General features: G+C 43.8%; 1 protein-coding gene across 1 annotated transcript in view; it reads left to right on the plus strand.

The window, feature by feature from the left end:
* Positions 1–23,777, plus strand: part of LOC103065763 (acyl-CoA (8-3)-desaturase-like) — a 37,874-nt gene that overhangs the window by 9,907 nt on the left and 4,190 nt on the right. The window contains exons 2-8 of the mRNA XM_088146179.1: positions 2,726–2,836; positions 7,035–7,232; positions 7,875–7,976; positions 12,536–12,664; positions 14,367–14,427; positions 20,753–20,826; positions 21,648–21,745. Of these exons, the coding sequence (XP_088002305.1) occupies positions 2,726–2,836; positions 7,035–7,232; positions 7,875–7,976; positions 12,536–12,664; positions 14,367–14,427; positions 20,753–20,826; positions 21,648–21,745 (773 nt within the window). The remainder of the gene's footprint in view (positions 1–2,725; positions 2,837–7,034; positions 7,233–7,874; positions 7,977–12,535; positions 12,665–14,366; positions 14,428–20,752; positions 20,827–21,647; positions 21,746–23,777) is intronic.

Below are 23,777 nucleotides of genomic sequence, written 5' to 3' on the forward strand. Positions count from 1 at the left end.
AAGTCTTATAGTAAAAGTTTTAATATATCAAATTTGTCTGGACCCTTAATTCTTTATAACTTTCTTAGTTCAAAATCTTGTTTAGCTTTTTGCTATTTATTTCAAATTCTTAGTTCCTAAATTTATAGATAATTTTTCTTTCGTTCAGGAATAAAGATAGGCATACTAGGTGACTTTCCAGACTTGTCATCCTTAAATAGCCTTAAGATATTTAAATGAGCAATTTCCAAAGTGATTAGAAGCAAGGTTGGTGAACTTGGTGCCCTTTAAAAGATGCCAACTGTAATTGTGAGCTTGATGATTAATCCCTTCATCTCCTAGTACTCTTCAGTCTTCGCCATGGTTGTTGTCCCTGCTCTTCACAGAGACATGATTAGCTCACCATGCTTCCACCGAAAGTCCCTGTTGACTTTTACTTTCAAAGGCATGTTCTTAAATGAATTTAAATGAATGGCTGACATTTGGTGTCTTTTGTTTAATTCATTCACATATAACATTTTTGTGAGTTTTATATTCTCTAGGTTAACTTTTGTATATCGTTTCTTCACGGAGAGTGGATGTGTACATAACTATGCACTTATGAAACACAAAAGATTGTATTTACTATAAATTTCTTTAAAAAGTAGCAAAGAATGGATTTTTCCCAACTCTAAAATTAAATAACCAAACAGTTTATGCAGAGCTAAGCAAATCGTGCACATTCCACCTATAAATAAGTTGAAATGAGAGCAGAAAAGCAGGAATTCTATCTGCAGTAAAACTGGTTTACTTCTTGCTGATAAAAGGTATCTATAAATACCACTTTCCAGAGAGAAAATATTGAACAATTAAAATATGTGATTTATAAATGTTGCTGTCTTTGATGTTTTCTGTAAAACGCTGCAGTTCTTCTGTCATTTGTTGCTCCAGACTTTGCTTGAAGCCAAAATCATTTTCTGAATAATTATAGTTTAGAATTAATCATAACCTTTCAGAACAAAATGTGATTCCTTAAATAATAGTGCAAACCTATAAATCATCCCAGAAGCAAATCCCACTGCATTCAAGCAAATTGATGTAGGAATGTGGCGTAAGTGCAGAAGTTGAAAAAGAAGTTCTGGAAAGAAGTTCAGCAAGTTGTGATGCTGTGATTATGCAATCATTCGTTCCAGTAGACATTTGCTATTGTATCACGATTCACTGCTTATAACCTACATTGTGAGTCATCACAATAGAGGAGAAACGTGCAGGGAATGGTGCATATAAGTTAAGCAGAGAAGCATTTAAGCAAAGGGGTCAGCTGCGGCTTCCACAATTTTAAGATAGCCTTCGCAAACCTACTAATCAAGGAACCAGCATCCAAAGAGATAGTAAGTGGCCTAGGTTCCTTACCTACGTCTACTAAATCCACGGTTTTAGAACAGTTTAATCCCTTTGTCGGAAGCTTTGTCCCATCGACCCTTGGGGGCTGATATTGACACTTTGGGGACCCTGAGTTAAGTTGTGTCGCTGATCAGCACAGACCATTTTTTCCATTTTAGAGCAAATAAATAAAGTATTTGAAGTACTGTAGTGACGTTAAGGAACTCAAAGGGTTTTTAAACTTATTTATTCATTTTTATTCATTTTTTTAAAAAAGTACTCTGATCAAGGCACTCTCAAGGACTTATTTCTGACAAAAACAAGGCAGGAAAAGTTGTTGCAGAAAAGCCCAAAATATTAAAGAATAGAGAGGAAAAGGCAGAGAAAAATATAGGCAAGGTGAAATGAGGATGAAAGCTGTATGATATCCATTGTTCCTTTTCTCCACAGTAACAAGCTGAGATCATTCACAGAAACTAAAAAGCTCACAGGCTGTGATTTCTACTTCACAAAGTCCTTTCAAAATCAGCATGGGTACAATGTACTAATGCAGCAGATGGAAAACAGAGGGAAAAACATCTCTCCCATTTTTTTAAAATGCTTTTGAGCACCTTTGTTTATGAGAACTCAATACCCCCTTAAGTAGTCACCCGAACAATCACTGACATGACAGAAAAAAATGACTAATAGTTCTTCTCCCCTGCAGCCATTGAAAGAATGCTAAATGATGGTCTTACCAAAAAAATCTACCTATGGCCAACTGGTGGCAGCAATCTCCCAAAATACCGAGAAGTCCACAAACTTCTTTTCTCCCTCCTTCTCAGCTCAGGGAAATCACTGTAAAGACAGTGATTGTGACAGAAATATGCAAGTACCATGACCTAGGCCAAAAGGGCTGAAACATTTTTTCAGTCCAGAGCAACAAGATAACATTTGGAAGAGGCTCAGGCGGACACCTCCCTAATTCACTGGAGCATAAGAAGGGGAAGGAGGTACAGCACAATCAGACTTGCAAGATTCTGTTATTATAGCCAATCTCCATCAAAGTAGGTTTAGCCTTCCTGTGAGTTGATTTCTTGGTCTGATCCATCTACTGGGGCTGACAAATGGTGTGATTTCTTGCCAGTTCCAGGATGGAGGGCAAAACAACTGCATGCGAGTGGCCTTAGGTTTTAGGGTTTTCTTGAAGGAAAATAATTTCATCCAGGGTTGAATACCTCCTGGGAATTCTGTCTGTGCCGCCTTGAATTGGACAGAACAAAGGCAAGAATCAACTATAATTAATCAACCTAAACATTTTTCTTTCAGATTGCCTTTAAGGTGATTCCTTATTATAATATTTCATGATCTTTTCTTTCTTTTTTCTTTTATGTTTTGGCCTTAGGACCCTTTCACAGCATTTCACGTTGACAAGACTCTAGTAAGGAAGCATATGGCACCACTTTTGATTGGGGAATTGGCACCTGACCAGCCCAGCTTTGAACCTAGCAAAAATGTAAGTTTCTTATCAAATCTCCAAATAAAAATTAAACTGAGATACAGTAGTGGCTTATGGTATTAACCTTCAAAGCCTTAAACATTATAGGGCTTGACTCAGTAATGGCCTTTGCCATTAAAATTGATCTGCTGTTAAGGTCAGCAAGAGATGCTTTTGCCAAGGTGCTCCTCAATGTTTCTGCATTGCCCTTGTACTTCACCCCAATCTCTCAGTCTTTAGAAACACAGTAAAGGCCCACCTCTTTCATCAGACTTTTAATTATGAAGAGTTCTTAGTATCTGCTACTCCATTCCCTTCCACTCTCCACCTCATTGCCTTGAAGCCCCCCCCCCCCCCCCGCTTCCCAAACGTATTCCAGCCCATTCTTAAGTTCTTCCAGGCTGCCTTCTTCAGCCACCACCTTATCCATCCCAGCTGTCTTCTCTAGGTTGTCAAGAAGGTGGTTGCAATGCAGCTTCAGAGGGCTCTGGAGGACATGGATTATCTGGATCCTTTTCAGTCAGGTTTCAGGCCTGGGCATAGCACTGAGACAGCATTGATCATGCTTGTGGAGGACCTGTGGTGAGACTTCTGGGCAATGGGTATTTAATAATGTAAGTTGATATAAGTCATTGATGGGCAACTATATAGATTGATTAAATTAAATGAATAAAATAGGTAGATAGATAGATGATACTGTCTACCAATAATAGATCCATAAATATTTAATAAGAAGAAATAATATTAAATATTAGATAACATTTAAGAGTAACATTAATTCATAATTAATATTTATTCAATATTAATTATGACAAACAAAACCCACACCCACACCAACACTGGCAGGGCACGCCACAGTATATAAACAGAAAGCAAACCCCATTCCATTCCAGCACTGAAGATGTTACCTAGCTGGGTAATGAAACACTTGCAAGAAAACAACCAAGCTCAGAGAACCCCAAGGACTCCATATTTATTAAATATTTATTAAATATTTGATAACAGTAATAAAATACTACATTTAAATATGTACTACTTAATGAATTTGGAATACATTACAAATGAATTATATAAATGAATTTAATGGACAAATACATTAAATATATGAATAAAAATAGTATTAAATAACACAACAATCAGTGGTTCTTTTTAAACTAATAACTATCTGACCATAGATTAGTACGTGCATTGGAGAAGTATATAAATTGGTGTCACCTTCCACACACTCAATAAAGCTATACCAAACTGTCAGAAAATCATGTTGTGGGAAGATGCGACCAGGAGCGAACGCCAGCTGCTGTGCTAGGCAAGGTGAAGAGGATGGCCACCATGACCAGTCTAGGTTCTTACCTGGGCACCCTGGGGGTTCTTCCCACCCCAGATTCTGAACTCTGGGACGTGCCCTGGCCCCGTGTACCCAACAGAGCTCAGCGGAGACTGGTGGAGCTGGGGAGAACTCTGTGGATATGGTGACCAGCGTGGCAAGCAGAGCCAGGTGGAGCTCTGTGGATGCGGTGAGCGGTGTGGTGAGCGGCACGATGAGTGGCCCAGTGAGAGGCCTGGGCTGCAGCAGCCTGGGAAATGGTTGAATTGGTGCCAGGACAACTCGAATGGCCCAGAAATTGGTTGGATTGGCACCCAAGTGACAGCAGCAGCTCAAGCAGGACAGGTGATGATAGCCTGAAGCCTGGAAACCGGCCTGAAAATCTGCCCAGAAACTGGCACCTGGACAGCAGCAGCTTCAGTGGGACTGAACAGCCTGAAAACCACCTGGTTTGGTTCCTGGGCGGTGGTGACGGCCCGAGGACCGGTGGCGACGGCCGAAGAACTGACGGCAATGGGTGAACGGCAGCATGGGGGGCTGGTAAGCAGCCAGATTGCTGATTGGGCAGCAGAGGATCAGTTGGGCAGCCCAAGGAGATGGCTGGAGCGGCTGTGCAGCCTGAGGAGCGGCCTGGGCTGTGTCATTGGCCAAAGTGTCAGCTGGAGGTACCTGGGTGAAGGCCAGAGTGGGAACTGGACACTGACTGAGCTACAGAGCAGCTTGAACAGCTCAGGCGGCACATCCAGAGATGGCTTGGTGATGACAGCAGTGGCTTGGATGACCCCCTCATACTGTCTAGAGGGGGCAGAGGTGTGTTGAGGTCCCTCCAGTGTGTGAGAGCTGGGCATTCCCTCTCTAGTATGAGAGACAGGGAGGAGAGTTATGTGTGCAGTGTGTGTGAGTGTGGTGAGGATACTCGCCCCCGAGTGAGAGTCAGGAAGGGAGTAGGAGTGGGTCAGGTGTCCCCTGCTGACTAGTGGGATAAGCCAGTGAGGGGGGCACAGCGTATGAAGGGTAGAAGGCTAGGGTTCCAATGGTGCTGAGAGCGGGAGCTGAAGTGCCGGGGAGCCCACCACCACCCTCTGATTGGTTGGATGTGTTTGTTGACATATGGTTAGATGGAAGGACACCTAACCAGGGAAACTGGAGGGCTGAGACTGGGGGCAAATGGTAGCTCTGAGGAGGTTAGGGTGGGTTATTCCATTCAGGTGGTGATGGGGAAGGGAGTTATGATGGGAGTCAGAGGGTGGGCCGCTTTTGGGGAAGACACACCAAGTGTTTATTACTAGTGGCATGTTCTGGCCCTCTGGACTCAGACCCAGACCCTGGACAATAGACCCATGGTGGCCCTCGTTTTTGGCTGCTGCTTCTTAACGCCAGGTCAGGTAACAACAAGGACCCCTTATGTGTGATTTGATCACTGAGCAGCAGGCCAACCTGGCGTGCATCACCAGGACCTGGCTGGGCCCTGAAGGGGGGTGCCCTTTTAGAAATGTGCCCAGCCAGGTTTATGGTTTGGCACTAGCTGAGACCCCAGGGCAGGGGAGGAGGGTTAGCGGTTGTCATCCAGGAATCTCTGTTGGCCTTCAGGGGGCTGCTCCACAAGTGGCTGGTTGTGAGACCCTGTTCCTGAAGTTGGGTTCTCAAGAACAGTTGGGATTGTTATTGCTGTACCAGCCTCCCTGCTTCATAGCAACTTCCCTGCCTGAACTGCTGCAGGCTGTCACAGGGCTGGCGATGGAGTCCCCCAGACTTATGGTCTTGGGGGACTTCAACCTGCCATCCCTTGGGCATGCCTCAGAAGCGACTCGGGAGTTCATGGTCACCATGGCGGCCATGGGCCTGTCCCAGATTATTCATGACCCAACTCGGGACAGTGGTCTCACACTGGATTTGATTTTCTTATCAGAGCAGTGGCAGTTTGCTTCCGGGTCCAATTCAAGTTGTTGGTTATGACCTTTAAAATCCTATGTGGCATGGGTCCAGGCTGCCTGAGGGACCTTCTCACCCCCATCACATCAGCCCGTCCCACCTGGTCAGGCAGAGAGGTCAGGCATGTTACGGACCCCTTCAGTGAGAGAATGTCGGCTGGTGGGCCCAGGAGGAGAGCCTTCTCTGCCGTTGCCCCCGCCCTTTGGCACATTCTCCCCCCAGAGGTGTGGCAGGCCCCGACCCTCCCAGCTCTTCGGAAAGGACTAAAGACCTGGCTCTGCCAGTTTGAATGGGGGAATAAGGGTTTTAATCAATCCTGGGGGTGGTTGGCTCCCTGATGATGCTCCCTGAGCCACTTGCCAATTAACATCAATCCTTGGAATATATTTATTTATTATTTATTCAGGACTATTTTTATATTGTATTTTTGATTGATTTTATCTTCTCTGTAAACCACCCAGAGTCATTTTCTAATGAGATGGGCAGTGATAAATTTTATCAATAAATAAATAAATAAATAAATAAATAAATATTCACTGACACCAACTATTTTCTGTCTCTCTCTTTCTCTCTCTCTCTTGGTCAGTTTCTCCATTAGTGCTATTTGCCATGATTACTGAATCCAGATAGACATTGAATGATGATTCCATGTGTCTCAAACATGGGTTGTAAGTTGTCTAGCAATCACTAAGAAAAATATTATAATTGTTTAGCAGTCACTAAGAAATATTATAATTTATTTATGCAACAAGTTTTCATCTGCTTCCTTCCATGTTTATCAGTGTTAAGAGTATTTATCACAATTTGGGGTCACATAGTTTCCAGCTTCAATCCCCTGTAAAATGTTGGAAAGAAGGGGATAGTTTGGAGGGCAATTCCACCAGATATTCTTGATCTTAACTGTTGATGCCACAGGGCAGCTCCATTGTATCCTGACAGTCAAGTTGGTTTCTTCTACAGAAACTGTTAGTAGAAGAATTTCGGGAGCTGCTGTCCACTGTTGAAAAGATGGGACTCTTCAAGCCAGACCAAGTCTTTTTTTTCCTGACCCTTCTGCATATTTTACTGCTGGATGCTGCCGGCTGGTTTGTGCTGTGGTATTTTGGGACATCTATAACACCTTTTCTTCTTGCCACAATGCTGCTCACCTTTGCTCAGGTAATTTTCTTGAGTTTATTTTTAGGCAAAATTACATTTCCCCTTAGATAGGGTTCCTACAGCAAAATGCCTTTCAACCAAATTAAAAGAAAATAATTTCTCCATAAGGAAAATAATGCAAATTCAGCTGCCATGGGCCTTCAGAAAATTGCTCTGAATTGTTTGGAGGAACAAGGGTTGAGGAAAACTAAAGACAATTCAGTCGTATTTTGTCCAACGAATGGTTCCGTAGAAAAGAAAGATATTGGATGTCATGTCATCTTATATCTCAAATCTCCCATTCTGAAGGACAGGAATGGAGCATTAAAAAGCAGCCATGTCTTCCTGGAGTCTATCACAAGATATCAGATAAATTTGTGGAAGGTAATTATACCAACGGTTATGTTGTAGAACTGCTTTCTTGTGCAGTTCCTGGTAAGGAAGAACAAAGGAACAGTCCTGTTTGGAATGTTTCTCTGGGTGGCTGCCCCTTGGGCTGAATAAAAAATCCTAGAGTGAATGAAACTTTATTTTTATCTACCCTACCAATTCTTGCATGGCTGTTAAAAATACAGTTGGATATGCTGGGGAAGCTCCAATGTAGGAGTCGTAGGAGTGACACAAAATGTGGCCCTTCTATTGTGAATCACCCTTTCTTTTTAGTCTCAAGCAGGTTGGCTGCAACATGACTTGGGACATCTTTCAGTCTTCAGGAATTCAAAATGGAACCACCTTCTTCACGAATTTGTGATGTGCCATCTAAAGGTAAGTAAGGTATATTATTCTGGGAACGTTTCATTTAATCGAAGGGAAGGGAATATGGGATACTGTAAATATACTTGAAAAAGTCTCATCAGTAAATATCAAATGTGTTGTGTTATTTCCAACCGAGGTGGCAAATGGGATTTTCATTTCCCCATTCCCACTCCAAGAACATAGGAAGCTCTCTTATACTAAATCAAACTATTTGTTCGTCTATCTCATTATTAACTGCAGCTCAAGAATGGCATTTCACTTATAATAAACAATTTGAATGTGAAAATTATCCAAGAGCCAATCCAAATGTAAGATCTGAAGTCCTTCTTGGAAGTCCCAAGATGGCAAAGTGAAAGCATCTAGCTACTAGAGTGCTCTGGCAAATTTTTATTTTTACTTCTACATTATCAGACTAATCTTTTATTCATTCCTGGTCCCTGTGCACAACGGTATGCAACTAATTTCCAAACAAACTGAATGAGAACTGTTTATTTTATCTATAAACTGGGTGAGAACTGTTTATATTTTGCCATCAAGAGAAGATTACAGCATGAGAAAGAGGAAGAAACGACAAAGAATGAATTCTGGCATGCAGGCATCGCTTAAATCATCCCAGCAACAAAAAATAGATGACCTTATGGAATTTAAAAAGAAGGCGACTGAAGAAGTTGATGTAAATAATGGCAGCACCAGCATTAGCATGATTAGTAATCCAAGCCTCGGGTACACTCCAAAGAGATATGAGGTGTTGAATTGGGACTTAGAAGATGAAAGTGTAGTGGACCACCCCACTTACAGCAGTGGGGAGCCAAATTCCCTGGGCCCCTTAGACCTCACAGTTTCCTCTTCTGAAGCAGCCACAGCATGTTCGGTTGCAGCGTTTACTGCAAAACGTTGGCAGGAAGAGATTTCTAAAAATGAGACTACAGATCTTGTGCCAAGGCAAAGTTTACTGTTGGCACAGACTGTTCGATCAATTTTTGATTATTTAACAGAAATAAAAGTGAAAGTGGATTCATTGAAAGAGTCCCTTGATGTATTTACTCAGTCTTTTTACAACAAATTAACTCAGATTGCTGAAGCAGAAAGCTCCAAGTCCAAAAATGATCAAGCTGTTGTAATCTGAAGTAAAGACTCTACAGCTGAATCTACTGAGAAAAGGGAACAAACTCCCCAAAAAACTGCCCTTCAACTTTTGAAACACAGAAGGGTTGCAGATCAAAATCAAAACAACCATGTGTTGCAAACTAATCACATTTACCTACGAATCACCCTTAGTAGACTCAACAGCGGACAGTGGGATTCAAAGAAAGCAACACAGTCTTCCCTGAGCCAGCTACTCTGATGTCATTCCTGTGCAATTGACTTACATTTGGTGGAGTGGCTTCCTAGTAAGATGGGCTGTGAGCAAACCCTACTGACATTTAAGCAGTCCATAATTCCAAGTATGCTTTTTAAAATGAAGCCTATGCTGACCACTTTCCTAATATTTCCAAGGCATGTATTTTGTGAGACATAGTCTCCCCACTTTTGGAGTCAGGACATCAAGATGCTGCCGGCCTTTTCAATGAGAACCAAGGAGTGGACGTGCTGCTGCTGCCAGGCGCAAAGATAACAGACCAGCCCTGTCCTTGGGAGAAGCTTATTTCGATAAGAGTTTCAGGCAGAGAGAGGAGGCCAGATTGCGGCTGAACCGCTGGAGGCAGAATCAGTCGACCCCTTTGGAGCCTTGCCAAGCTGGGCACAGGAGGATTTGTTGAAGAAGTTAGAGAATCTTATGCAAACTTTAACCAGGGTGCGTGAGACAGCTGCCCCACAAATTGATCTGATCTCTGTGCAAAAGCAGTACTAATATGAGTTCATCTTCATCACCCCTCAGAGGCAGGCAGCTAGACAGACAACCAGTTTGTGTCACTGAAGGCTTGAATGCCCCACCAGGAGTCTCAAATTCAGTCCCACAAATTACAGAGATTGTAAATCAGCACTTACTGGTCTCCAGCATAGCTGCATTGAAAGGCCCTTAGATATCGGACAGATAATCCAGCGCAGCAGGTGGTGGTGCAGGAGCCACCGGACGTAACCCCCCACCCCGGGGTTCCCCAGGAAATGTCTGCAGCCATCCTTTTGCCTGCCCAAACTGAGTGACATTCAACGAATATTACTCCTCTCTCCTTCATTTCCTGAAACCTTGCAAGAAATATAGAGATCCGTCATTTCTGGCATACGTATCTCCAGCTATAACATAGGTTTGTTTTCCAGGAAACACGGTTATTTTTATCTTCTTGCCACGTTGCAACAGTGGCTGATGGCCTTTGCTCTATTCGTCCTACATGGCCTTTGCCCTGTTCGTTCAGCAAGCAGCAATAATTACTAACTTCGTTAGAGGAGAACTAGGCGAGTCCCTTTATTCAGTCGTAGTGGATGAAGGAGAAGAATAAGGGTATTTGGATGATGAACCACAAGGCTGGGAGCAGCGTTACAGTATCTGAGAGGTCAAACTGGAAGTGTACTTGTGCCTTGTATTTTTCTACCACGATATCTTCGTTCAAGGTTTAAAAGAATGATTTTCCCTTCTTACTTTCAGAATATACTACTGATTCTTTGGTTCTTATCCATTCTAAGCCATCCTGAAAGCCATTCATTCTTTTTTTTAAATTGTGTCTACACTTTGTTTTGAGTTCTATAACTGTTTTTAGGCATGGGCATTAGTCATCTCTTTTTAAGTTTGGGGCCTCAGTTCATTTTTGGCTTTTAGTTCAGGTCAAAGACTGATTTAGGAATTGCTTAGTCTCCAAGAGCATACATCCTGATCTAGCATTAGGTCAGGATCTCCAGTGTACTTTGACACTTTTCCCAGGACTAAAGTTACCCATTTTCTTTTCTTAAATTATGTTGTTGTTTCATGAGTAAAATGATCCATTTATCTTGTTCATTCAAAAAGGGTTAATACCCTGAAAAGTGTTGAATAACAATCTTGGCCCTATACAGTAGATGGTATGAAGTAGGCTTCTTTCTCCCACTTTTGGTGTTTCACACCAAATTTAGTCCTAAATACGATACCTACCAAGTTGAGTCCTGTGACCAATGGCTATGATGGTTTTATTACCATTGAGAGAATTTTTATCTCCTGAATTGCATGTGGTTCTTCAGTAATTTAATAATAATTGATCCTCAGTTTAATTTCTGCTGTATGTATTTTATACAACAGTGAAAAAAAAAAAGATCTGAAGGTGGAAAGACTTGATTTGTATATGAGATCTGAGATCAAAATCCAAGTCAAATCAATTCAAGAACTGATAAAAAGTTGTGCTTTAGACTTGACTGGGAAAGCATCAAAATGCCTATAGTGGTTTCATTTGGGAGGCAGAACAGAATGAAAATAACAGAGATAGGACACACTATTGAGGACATTCACACTGCAAAGTTTCAGACAAATAGGTTGAAAGGGTTCACTGCTATACATTTTGAAACATTCCCCTTCTACTGCTTTTAAGGCAGAAATAATAGGAATGAAAAAGGCTAGCGCACAGCCTCTCAGTTGTCCAACAAAAAGTCTATGCAGCAGTTGTGCTGAACCAAAGCAGAAAACACTCTAGTCAAACTTAATAAATAACAACTTTTAATGCCTGCTTAAAAATAAATTCATATTAAAAACAAAGAATCCATCACCTTTTTTTTGGACTGACAGGCGAGTTGGTATGGGCCCTTCTAGAAAAAGCAGGTTATGTTCTACTGTGACAAGCTTTTTTAAAAAGGCTGAAAAATGTTGTTACTACCATATAAAGAATCAGTCTGTATATATACACACAGTAGCCCAGTATCCCAACAGCCAGCACACTATCTCAGATCCATTAGCACAGTGAAGAAGACACACTCAGCACAAGGTAGAGATAAACAAGTAGCAGAAAGAAAGAAGACTTTTTCTTTTATTTTGAGAGGGAAAGGGAGAAGGAAGGGGGAAGAGGGAAGTGGGAAGGAAGACAGACTGGACACAGAAGCTGACAGGGACTACACTACAGGTGAGTCAAACAGATTCAGAGTGAAAGAAGGATAAGGAGAAAATGGTGTGGAGGAAAGAAAGAGCAACACTCATTAAAAAGAGAGAGAGAGAGCAGAATAAATGGAGGACTCTATTTTGTTCTCTCTTCCCACCCCCCACTCCAAGTGAATCTCTCTAAATACACAAACAGCAGAGCAACACCCCTTCCAATGCTTTGATAGACAGGGTTTGAAAAGTTGATAAAACTCAATTGCCAGCTATTCATGTTAATTTCAGAGAACTCATCACAACACTCAGTTCCCCCCAGCTTTGTCCATATATGGAATGAAAGTTGCAATCGTGTTTGAGATTCTTCAAAGCTAGAAAGTGCACTGAACCTTTGAATTGTTTTTGAACCTCTCCAAGATAATTCAGTCAACTGATACCACCCAACTGATTTGAAAATCTGATTCAAAGGTTCAGTGGAATCTCCTCTGTATCACCTCTTCAAAGCAGTACACTGCCATGGTACATAGTCTAATAATGTTTTAAAAGAGCCTGAATGCTTTTTTTCACCCTTCCTCTACAGGGGCTTTCAGCTAACTGGTGGTCTTTGCATCATTCCCAGCATCATGCTAAACCCAACTGTTTCCAGAAGGACCCAGATGTTTCATTTCACCCCGCCCTTTTTTCTTTAGGGGAACCTCTCTCTTTGGAGGTAAGAAGCAACTGCTTAGATGACACAGATTTTACTGAACCCAGACCACTCTCCTTTCAGATCAGAGTTCAGAACAGAAACTACTTTAACGACCGATGGTCAGAGTTTAGAGTTGGTCACAGTTCATTCATCTTTATCTGCAGTGTCTGATAAAACAGATCAAGTAGAGACAGTAGGTTAGTAGGGCTGGGCAAAACATTCACCCAAGGTGCCCACAACAGGAGTGTATCTCCATGAGGATCAAACATGGACACTACTTACTCTCACGGGCTACTCTGAAAGTTGTTTCTGGCCGCCTCCACATGCAGCCCCATGAGGCTTGCTTTAGGATTCACTCACATTCCCAAAAGCTTGTTTAGCAGAGATTCTGCTCCTCTTTGATAGCTGCTATTAGAAGATAAAGGGCCAGGTGGTGGCTGCTATCTCAGAATAGTGACAGAGATGGCAGTTCACAGGGTGGTATCTTCAGTATACTGATGGGAGCCAGTTCTGCTCTTCCTTTACATCAAATCCAGGAACTGCAGCTCAGAGTCTGAATGAACACTTGAAAATTGTTGACATAAAAACAATTTACTATCTACAATGATTAGTAAACTATTTATGGATAATTACTAGTGATTCATAACAGTGAACATTACTTACTCTTATTAATGTACTGTTATTGATAATCTCCTCACTTGGATGAACTAAATGAGTTGAGCTGCCACAGCACATAAACCAAATGCATTTCAGGCACATTCAAGTTGATAAAATAAATAACTGATTTGAATTATGGCAACTTTATCTAATACATTGAAATAAACCAGAGGACAATATGAGTTAGAGCTACTAAAGTGGGAAAGGCTTTCTTGGGTTGAATTAAATTGATACCTGATGCTATTTAGCACTCCTGAGATCAGCCAAGAAAACCAGGGGCTGCCACCTGTGGGAAATGCGTGTTGCAGTTGTTTTTTTTTAATTGGTGCCTTCAATTAAGTTTTTGACTCCTGGCCGCTGCCTGGTCTAGTCCCTGCAGTTTTCTTGGCGAGGTTTGTGAGAAATGGCTTGCCCTTGCCTCCTTCCTAGGGCTGAGAGAGAGTGACTGGCCCAAGGTCACCCAGCTGGCTTCATGCCTACGGTGGGAGTGGAACTCCCGGTCTCCTGGGTTTTGGACTGGTGCCTTAACCACTACAACAAGCCGGCAGTCTTATCGCAGCTGTTAGCGATAGTTAACTTTGGTATAGTTGACTTGAAACTTACAGTGTAGTCAGCAGCAGCTTTGTGGGCTGGGGTGGGGGCAGAACGGTGAAAGCAGCATTGCAGTGCAAGCCCTGCCCCTTTTGTGCGTGTGTTGTGACTTTGCAAGCACGTACAAAGGGATTCTGAGGACAGCAGCAAGCTCCCGTGGCCAGGAGTGGAATCCTAAGTAGGTTTGTTGGGGAAGTAGAACAGCAGGTTGTCTACCCTGTCCAAGCCCCTGGCAGCTCTGGTAGGGCAGAAGATGAAGGGTGGGATGGAGGCTACGCACCGACCTACGCAAGACTGCAGTCTACTACAACTGCAATCTATTATACTGACAGCCTGTGTGCATCTCACTTTCCTTGCTTTTTCTTGCCCAAGTAATTTCATGGAGCAGCAGGAAAGGGTATTTATAGAAATGGAGTCCTGACAAAGGATAATTACTGAAGGATATTTGCTTTTCATGACTTTCTTTCTTTTACAGTTGGGTTTGCAGAAAAAGAAATTCATGCCTTATAACTACCAGCACAAGTATTTTTTCTTCAGTGAGTATCTATGTTTTCCCCAGAAGCTCTTTGAACAACAACAAATACCTCCTGTTAAGCTGCAAATTAACTTTCTCTTGTGCAAAAAAAAAACAAAAAAAACTTTCATGAAAAAGGTCTGGATCATCTTTGGACTTTATCTTTTCTACCATGACCTCTTTGGAGGCTTAAGAGATTATATTTGCATCCTACAGAATGCCTAGTTAATTAATAACTAAACAACTGTAGTATTAGTAATAATACAAAGAGGAGGAGGGGAGGAACAAGAGTAGTGGCAGCAACTGCAGTAGTAACGTATCAGAACATTGCAGAGAATGAGGAGGAATTTTATCTTTTTCCTTCTCAGAACAGATTTCCATGAGTTTAATTTACATACTTAAGGTGGTGCCCTGGTTCTAAGTCCACAGCTTCAGAAGCAGACTATGGCTAAAACTGCAACGAGAGAAAAGGCAAGCAGGAGAGGGCACTGCATTTTTCTCTTGCAATTGCTCAATTATTTGGTGCTCCATAGGCAGGGCTGAGGACCATCCATCATCAAATTAGACCAGAAGAAAATGGCCAGGGGAAGAGGGTCAGGAAAGTAATGGAAAAGACATCCCACCCTCTTCTTCAGCAGCTGCTTTTCTTCTTGAAACTACTTTATACAGAAGAGTATAAGCGGTGTCTGCTGGATCAGGCCCCTGATTCATCAAATCCAGCAGTCCATTCTCACAGTGGCTAACTGAGGAAGGCCACTAGACTCCTGCAGATGGCCTTCAGAGGCAGCCACACTACCACCCAGGCTAATAGCCATTGATCCTCATGACTTCCATGAATTGGTCCAACCTTTTTTTGAAGCCAGCCAAGCTGGTGGCCACCACCACTAACTGCTTACAGCAGTTGAGAGGAGACCACGTTGTTGAAGGTCTGGTCTGCTGGCCCTTTGCCTATACCACTGTCATAATATTGGTACCTTCACCCTAATGGGGCCCAGCTGATTTGATCCCAGGCAGGGTGTTGGGGAGCCTCCAGTAGTTGATAGCTGGGCCTCCCTCCCTAGTGTGAGAGACAGGAAGGGGAGTCTGAGGGTATTTGTTTGAGTGTCTGGGTGAGTGCGTGTGAGTGAGGATACTCATCCCCGAGTGAGAGTCGGGGTGAGTGGGGAGATGAAGTGGGTGCTCCTACTGGCCAGTGAGAGAAGTCAGTGAAGGGGACGCAGTGAATGAGGGGGTGAGGGATAGGACTTCCGTGGCACTGAGAGCAGGAACTGGAGCCCCCCCCCCCCCGATTGATTAAGTGTGTTATGGTAGGATGGAGGGTCCCCTAACTATGGAGGCCAGAGGTCCAGGATCAGGAGGAACTGGAGGCCCTGGGTGGCTCAGGGCGGGTTGTACCATTCAGGTGGCGATGGAGAGGGGATGTCATGATGGGAGTCAGAGGGCAGGCCACTCTTGGGGAAGATGCCCCCGGTGTCTATTACCGGTGGCATGTTCTGACCCTCTAGACTCAGACCCAGGCTGTGGACAGCAGATCCACAGAGGCCCTGGCTTTTGGTTCCTGCTTTTTAATGCCAGGTCAGTTAACAACAAGGCCCTCCTTATATGTGATTTGATCACTGAGGAGCAGGCTGACCTGGCTGGGCCCTGAAGGCGGGGTGCCCCTTTCAGAAATGTGCCCAGCCAGGTTCAAGGTCTCTGCCCAGGCAGAGGAGGAGGGGTAGCAGTTGTCATTCAGGACTCTGCTGGCCTTCAGGGGTGCTGTTCTACAAGTGGCAGTTGTGAGACCTTGTTCCTGCAGCTGGGCTCTCGAGAACCATTGGGATTGTTGCTACTGTACCAGCCTTCATGCTGCATAGCAACCTCCCTGCCTGAGCTGCTGGAGGCTGTCACCGGGCTGGCAGTGGAGTTCCCCAGACTTATGGTCTTGCCTTCAACCTGCCATCCCTAGGGCATGCCTCAGAGGCGGCTTGGGAGTTCATGGCGACCATGGCGACCATGGACCTGTCCCAGGTTATTCGTGACCCAACTCAGGACAGTGGCCTCACACCAGACTTGGTTTTCTTGTCAGAGCTGTGCCAATGTGATCTGAAGGAGGAATTACATCTGTCCCCCTTGTCATGGTCAGATCATGACCTGGCCTTGAGATTCTCCTATCTTACCCCTCCTCTGCAGGGGGGGTGGGTCCTATTCAACTGGTCCGCGGTGGCGACTGATGGACCCAATGGGTTTCCAAAGGGAGCTGGGGGTTATACCCGAGGGTCTGCTGCACAGTCCAGTGGAAGCCTTGGCTGCTACCTGGAATAGGAAAGCGGCTGAGGCCTTGGACAATATCACGCCCATGTGACCTCTCCTAACCCATCACGTCCAACACTCCTCGTGGTTTACGGAGGAGTTGAGGGTCTTGTAAAGGATTAAGAGACATCTAGAGCACTGCTGGAGGAAAACAAGGATCAAACACAACCAAAAACAAGCTAGAGCCGCTATTAAGGCCTACTTTGTGGCAGTAAGAGTGGCAAAACGTCAATATTTCTCTGCTCTTATTGCATCTGCAGAATCCCACCCAGTGGCCTGTTTAAGATCACCCGATCCATTTTGGGAAAGGGGGTCCCAGAGGCCCATTTACAGGGCTGTAGAGAAGAGTTTTATGGGCATCTGGAGGATAAAATCACTTGCGTTTGGTCCCAGTTGGATGCAAGTGTGGGGCATGGTCTGTAGAGATGCCCAGGGTACGGACTTACCCTGTTATCTGGGAACAGTTTGATCCAGTTGGACCCAAGGAAGTGGACAGGGTCCTCCAGATGGTAAGTGCCACCAGTTGTCAACTAGATCCATGTCCCTCCTGGCTGGTTAAGGCTATTCAAGAGGTGACATGTGGGTGGGTGCAGGCAATGGTGAATTCATCCTTGAGGGAGGGAGTGTTCCCAGCTGCCTTTAAAGAGGTACTGGTGCATCCCCCTTCTCAAGGATCCCACCATATTGGACAATTTTTGTCTCCCACCACCCCTTTTTAGGGAACACGGTTAAGAAGGTGGTGGCATTGCAGCTCCAGAGTATTCTGGAGGAAACGGATTATCTGGACCCTTTTCAATCAGGTGTCAGGCCCAGATTCGGGATGGAAACAGGATCGGTCGCACTAATGGATGATCTCTAGCAGGAGCGGGATGGGTGTAGTGCATCCATCCTTGCTCTTCTTGACCTCTCAGTGGCTTTCGATACCATTGACCACAGTATCATTTTGGGTCAGCTTAGGGAGTTGGGAGTGGGCACTAGTGCAAACTAGTTTTGCACTAGTTCTCTTCCTTCCTCCAAGGTCAATCCCAATCGGTGTTGCTTGGGAGCGAGAGGTCCAGCCCATGGCCCATCCATTGTGGAGTGCTGCAGGGTTCAATACTCTCTCTGCTTTTTAACATCTACATGAAACCACTGGGTGAGATTATCTGCCACCACGGAATGAGATATCATCAATATGCAGATGATACCCGGTTATACATCTCCATCCTGGGTGACATGAGTGATGCCGTGCCCACCCTTTCACGATGCCTGGAGGCTGTGGGGGTCTGGATTGTAACAGGCTTCAGCTGAACCCTAATAAGACAGAGTGGCTGTGGATCGGAGGCCCCTCTGTATCCAAGGATTTACCATCTTTGGTTTTAGACAGGGTTACACTGCCCCAGACAGACCCAGTGCATAATCTGGGGGTCCTCCTGGACTCACGACTCCTGCTTGAGGAGCAGGTGGCAGTTGTGGTCAGGAGGACCTTTGCCCAACTTCGTGTGATGCACCAGTTATGCCCTTTCCTGGATCAGGAGGCTCTCCGGTCAGTCACTCACACCCTGGTCATCTCTCAGTTAGACTATTGCAATGCACTCTACATGGGGTTACCTCTGAAGAGTATCTGGAAGCTACAGCTGGTTCAAAATGCAGCCACATGGACAATCTTGGGTGCCCCAAGGATGGCACATATAACACCTTTGCTGCAGGAGCTGCATTGAGTGCCAGTTTGCTTCCGGATCCAATTCAAAGTGTTGGTTAGCTACATGGCATGGGCTTTAAAGGTGAGGGACTGTCTCACCCCCATCAGATCCTGCCTGGTCAGGCTGAGTGGGCAGGTTGCGGACACTGTCGGCGAGAGAATGTCGGCTGGTGGGGCCTGGGAGGAAAGCCTTCTCTACTGTTGCCCCCGCCCCTTGGAAAATTCTCCCCCCAGAGGTGTGGCGGGGCCCTACCCTCCCGATTTTCTGGAAAGGACCAAAGACCTGGCTCTGCCAGCTTGCATGGGGCGATAAGAGTTTTTATCAATCCTGGGGGTGGCTGGCGCCCTGATGGCACTCCCTGAGCTATTCGCCAATCCCATCATTCCTGGAATTTATTATTTATTTAAGGCTGTTTTTATATTGTATTTTAATTGATTTTATCTCCACTGTAGACTGCCCAGTCATTTTAATGAGATGGGCAATGACAAATTGGGGTGTGTGTGTAAAGCATCTGCAGGTAAATTGCATCTACTGTATATTTATAGGCATCCACCTGGGGGGGGGGTGAGGGGCGGCAAGTGAGAAAATGTTATAGTGCTTGCAAGCAACATTGCAGTGTAAGGACTAAAAGATGACACCTGCATTGTGAGTCACAATGTACATTTTCCTACATGGTAAGGAGAAAATGCTTATGATGAAAAGGTGTTCTTATGAAAGATCTTCTTATATCTTTCAGACATCAGAATAACAACAGTAACAACAACTTGAGATATCAATTGTCCCAATGTCTTTGTCTTATCCATCTGTGGCTTTAATTCTGTGCGTGTTGTTCATTCATTGCATATCCTCAGAATTTCACTTACAATGAAATACGTGAAGGGATTAAGGCAACTCTAAGATAATAGAACAAACTGCATTACTTAAGAGTCCAGACCTCAGAGCTCATATGTTATAATATTTCTTGATACAAGTTAAAATCCCTGAAGGTAAAAAAAACATATTTTAAAGTAATATCCCCTCCTGTCGTGCTTCCTATCTTATTCACATGGGGAAAAAATCACATATGTTATAAAGTGATAACAATTAATTACACCTGCTTCAGATTTTTCTCACTTTTGCATGCGGAGACAGTTGGCCAGAGAAGTAACAGTTGCAGGGAATTTAGTTTCCCCTTTTCTGCCATCATTATTTGTCTCCAATTTCCAGGTGTCTTTAGAAGGATAAAAAGCAGGATAAAGTTCTCTGGCCTGCATAATTGTTCAGGGAAGCAGGGGCTGCTGGGTTAGTCCCAGAAATCTTTATCCAACCAGGAACGCCAACAAGGAACATCTGCCTGGCCCCAGATCGATACAAATGCCTGCAACTTCTCACTTTGGTCCGGTATTGTTAAACTGATCCTCCCTCCCTCCCTCCCTCCCTCCTTCCCCCCATATGAGCCACCGTGGGGAACAAAATCTGAAAAGCCAGACAAAAATATAATGAAATTAGTACCATGTGGCACTTTCCCAGATAAAAAGATCCCTTGCATGTAAGGCACAATGCAGTGCAGGATGCTGTCACCTTTTCCTGCCTGTCCTGCAGGTTATCTGTGGGACCGCCTCTCCTTGAGGGTATCTGCCTACTCGACTAGGCTAGCTAGGATGGGCACATTCCAGGCCCATCCCTTAAGTCTTGCCCTCCAGTGGGGTCTAGGAAGCAGGCCTTTTCCGTGGCAGCCCCTGCCCTGGAACCCCCTTTCCCTGGGATCTGGCGAGCCCCCACAATTTTAGCCTTCCAGAAATCCGTAAAGGGCTGGCTTTTCCCTTTGGGCGCGGGGATTCAGTACGGCTGGAGCCCAAGGAGTGTATGGATTGATGGGCAGGAGATTGTGGGTCAGGTGCCTGTTTTTTTTATTTTCTTTTTTTGTTTTCCTTGTTATTGGTTATGTCGTTGTTGTTAAGTCGCCCAGAGTTGTGTGCACAACATGGGTGGCCGTGTGTCTTCCAAATGAATAAATAAACACTTGAAAGTAAGCCTCGCTGGATTTACCAGGACTTTCTTCTAAATAAACCCGAGTAGGTTAAGATGGTTATTGTGCACTTACTGCCAGGAATACTGTAAGAGACCTTCTTTTAACTCATTCCGATGTATTTTAATCAATATTTGGAGCCAAAACAAACAGTCGGAGTGGCACAATTCAGGCAGTGTCTGCCAGTAAAAGTTTCAGGGTTTGATTTATTTTTGACGCTGGGCTTCCCAAGCACAATGACAATCTTTCCAGAATGTTAAGTACAAACCATTCGGGGAGTGTGGTTCATGCTTCCTGTTTCTATGGGTCCTCTTTTTGTTTAGAAAGAACAATCAATGGCTATTTACATCTTTTTCCTTCTACAGCATTGCCAGTAATTGTAGTACTTGTTTTTCAATTTTACTCATTCTACTTGATACTGCAACGCAAGCTCTGGAGGGTGAGTATGCAAATCATCCATACCAAATATTAAACTTCCCCCATACAATAAGCTTCTAGGTTTAGAATTTTACTTACTTAAGAGGGTATGAAAAGGATAGACAATTTTTAGGAGCATATAAAAAATTGGCATGGTGGAATGGTGAATAGGAATGCTGATCCCACCCAATTCTAAAGTGCTTCCAGATGAACAGTTCCCATTGCTACTCATCAGAAGGCCTTTTATGAGGAAGCCATTTTTTCCATCTTCACCTTTCCATCTTCCATCTTTCCCAGGACATGATGGGCAATGACATCAGTTGGACTAAGAATGTAAAAGAACTCTGACCCAGTTTTCTGAAGGAGTAATTTTGAGGGCTTTGATTCAGGAAAGGTTTGTGGCAAGTTGAACACAAACATAAATGAAGTTATGGTTCATCTTTCTGTTTAAAAAAAATCTACAGGGATTGGAAATAGGGTTGGACTTCTTTTTACAAATGGAGAAGATGGCAGAAGAGTCTTTTCCAGCCTTGTTTAACGTGGGGATCCGCCATGCACTGTTAACAAGCAACCTAATTAAAAATGGCTGAAATTTTGTGGGGTAACCAAACCTAACAAAATCTCTGTGATCTTACCTGACACCACATGACATGTCAATAGCTGAAAATGATGTATTTATTTAGTGAGCTGGGTTGGAAGACTACTCTGTCAAAGTGGGCAGTCAACAAAGCAGAGTTTTGAAAAGATGTACATCTGGATCCCTGTAAGGCTCCATAAAGGGTGCCTACTTGGAGCAAGGGAAGATGCTGTTCTAATGTCCATTCCTTTTCTTTTCTTCTGTAGGAATTAGCATGGAATGTGGCATATTTTGTCCGATTCTTTATTACCTTCATGCCCATATTGGGATTCAAGGGCGCTTTGGGACTCCGCCTTCTTCTGAAGTACTGCTCATCATATTTACTAATTTTTTAAAAAATGTTTTCCTCCATTCCTTCATAGAGACAGTCTGTAATTACAGACTGGCCATTCTCTAGATCAGCCTTCTCCAGCCTTGCCCACCTCCATATGTGTGGGCTTCAACTCTACCATTGCTAGTAGTGGCTATGCTGGCTGGGGAATTCGGAGAGTTGAAGTCCGTACACCTGGAGGGTGCCTAGGCTGGGGAAGGCTGTTCTGGATTTATCCAAAAATCCTTGATATTATTTTTAGCACACACATACTCATTTCCTTCCCATTGAGGACTGATACATTCACCATTTACTGACCACAGCATGCACCACTTTACAGTTTGCATATGTGAATCAACCACCACGTATATGTAAAGCATCAAAGAGGTCTTTCACTTTGACTGAACCTTAGATGAAGTGCCACTTCGATGGAGGTCCATGAAGTGAAGCAGCCCTCAGTTCTAGGTGCCATAGTGAATTGCCTGCAGATGAAGTGCATGGAAAAAATATATGCACCAAAGTGAAGTAGCCAGGTGGAATAAAGTGGCCCACCTTTTTGCTTCCAATGCAACATGTCAGGCTGAAACACCCCATTTTTCAGCATCACGCTGCTGTCTCAAAGGTTATCACTATAGTGACTGGAGTCAAGACTGTTCCACAAAGCCCAGTGTTGCTGTTTCACACAGTGCCGTTGTCTGATGCTACTCCAAATATACTTCTTTCCATACCAATGGTTTTAATTTAAAACAGAATAGGTGCATTCTACCTTACTCTTTATTCACAAGCATGCCTTAGGCCCTATTGGCTTTCTGAGAAAGGAAGCAGTAGATGATTTTCTCTGAATACGGCTCATCTGCAACTTCCAGGGGAGGTATAGCGAACTGAAGCCGGCTCGGTTCACTATACCTCCCCTGGAAGTTGCAGATGAACCATATGCAGAGAAAATCATCTACCGCTTCCTTTCTCAGAAAGCCAAAGCAGACTCAATGACTGCAGCAAAGACCAAGAAACGGGTGAGTAAATTGGTTCTTTGGAACCTCCCCAGATAAGGAGAGGATGGGAGATCACCCGCATGTGCTCCGGATGGCTGCTCCCCACGAGGAGACCACAGGACAGTGGTTTCTGTCGGTTTGAGTGCTGGAAGAGAAAGAGATCAGCCATCTTGCTCACAATCATGGTGGACACTTTTAAAGGGCACTAAGTTTGCAAACCTCACTTTCTAATCACTTTCAGAATTGCTCATTAACTTCTTCTAAGCTATTGGAGACCTTCAGAATGACAAGTTTGAAAATGCCAGTTGCGTTTGCCTTTCATCTAAATAAAAATTTAGTTATAAGCTTAAGAATTTAAAGAATCTGAAACAAACAGCAAAAAGCTAAATAAGATTTTGATCTTAGAAAGTTATAAATGGACTAAGGGTCCAGATAAGATTGGGATATTGAATTTTTTACAAAAAGATTTTGAAATTAATTATAAAGTGCAAACAGCTTCTTGTGGGAAGTAGATCCTGTTTGGGTTTCTCTTTTCTTTCTTTAAGTTTAGTTTTATTAGATTTTACTATTATAATCAAAATGCTTAATAACAGATATGTCCATCTGCCTGGAAAAGTAGACAAAAGTCATCTGAGTGTGGCAAAGAGCATGCTGAGGGGCTGGAGGGAGTAGCAAGAACAACCTCACCAGTTTTTCTTGGGTGGTATGTCACCCATTTGCCATTATACAGTATATCTCTCTGGGATACAGCCAAGCCTCTCGATAGTGGCCATTCTATGTCAGTTTCCACAGTATGTGGTCAAAGCTCCAACTGTGCCCATTGACTCAGAAAGATTGGGTGCCCCTGGACAAAAGCAAAGCTTCGTTTGGATCTGACTCACTGTAGCTGGGGGGTGGGGGGGAGGTGTTTCAGCTGGACAGGTACTGGTTTTCACCAAAAGGCATGATTATATCTTGTGCATTACTTGTATTCTAAGCCTAGCAAACAAACTAGTGAATTATCCCACTCTTCTCCTTCATGGTTGATTTGTGGA

Source organism: Python bivittatus, unplaced genomic scaffold, assembly GCF_059951505.1.
Source record: "Python bivittatus isolate LINGU-HERP-01145 unplaced genomic scaffold, Pbiv_v1 ctg000480_np1212, whole genome shotgun sequence".
NCBI lineage: Eukaryota > Metazoa > Chordata > Lepidosauria > Squamata > Pythonidae > Python > Python bivittatus.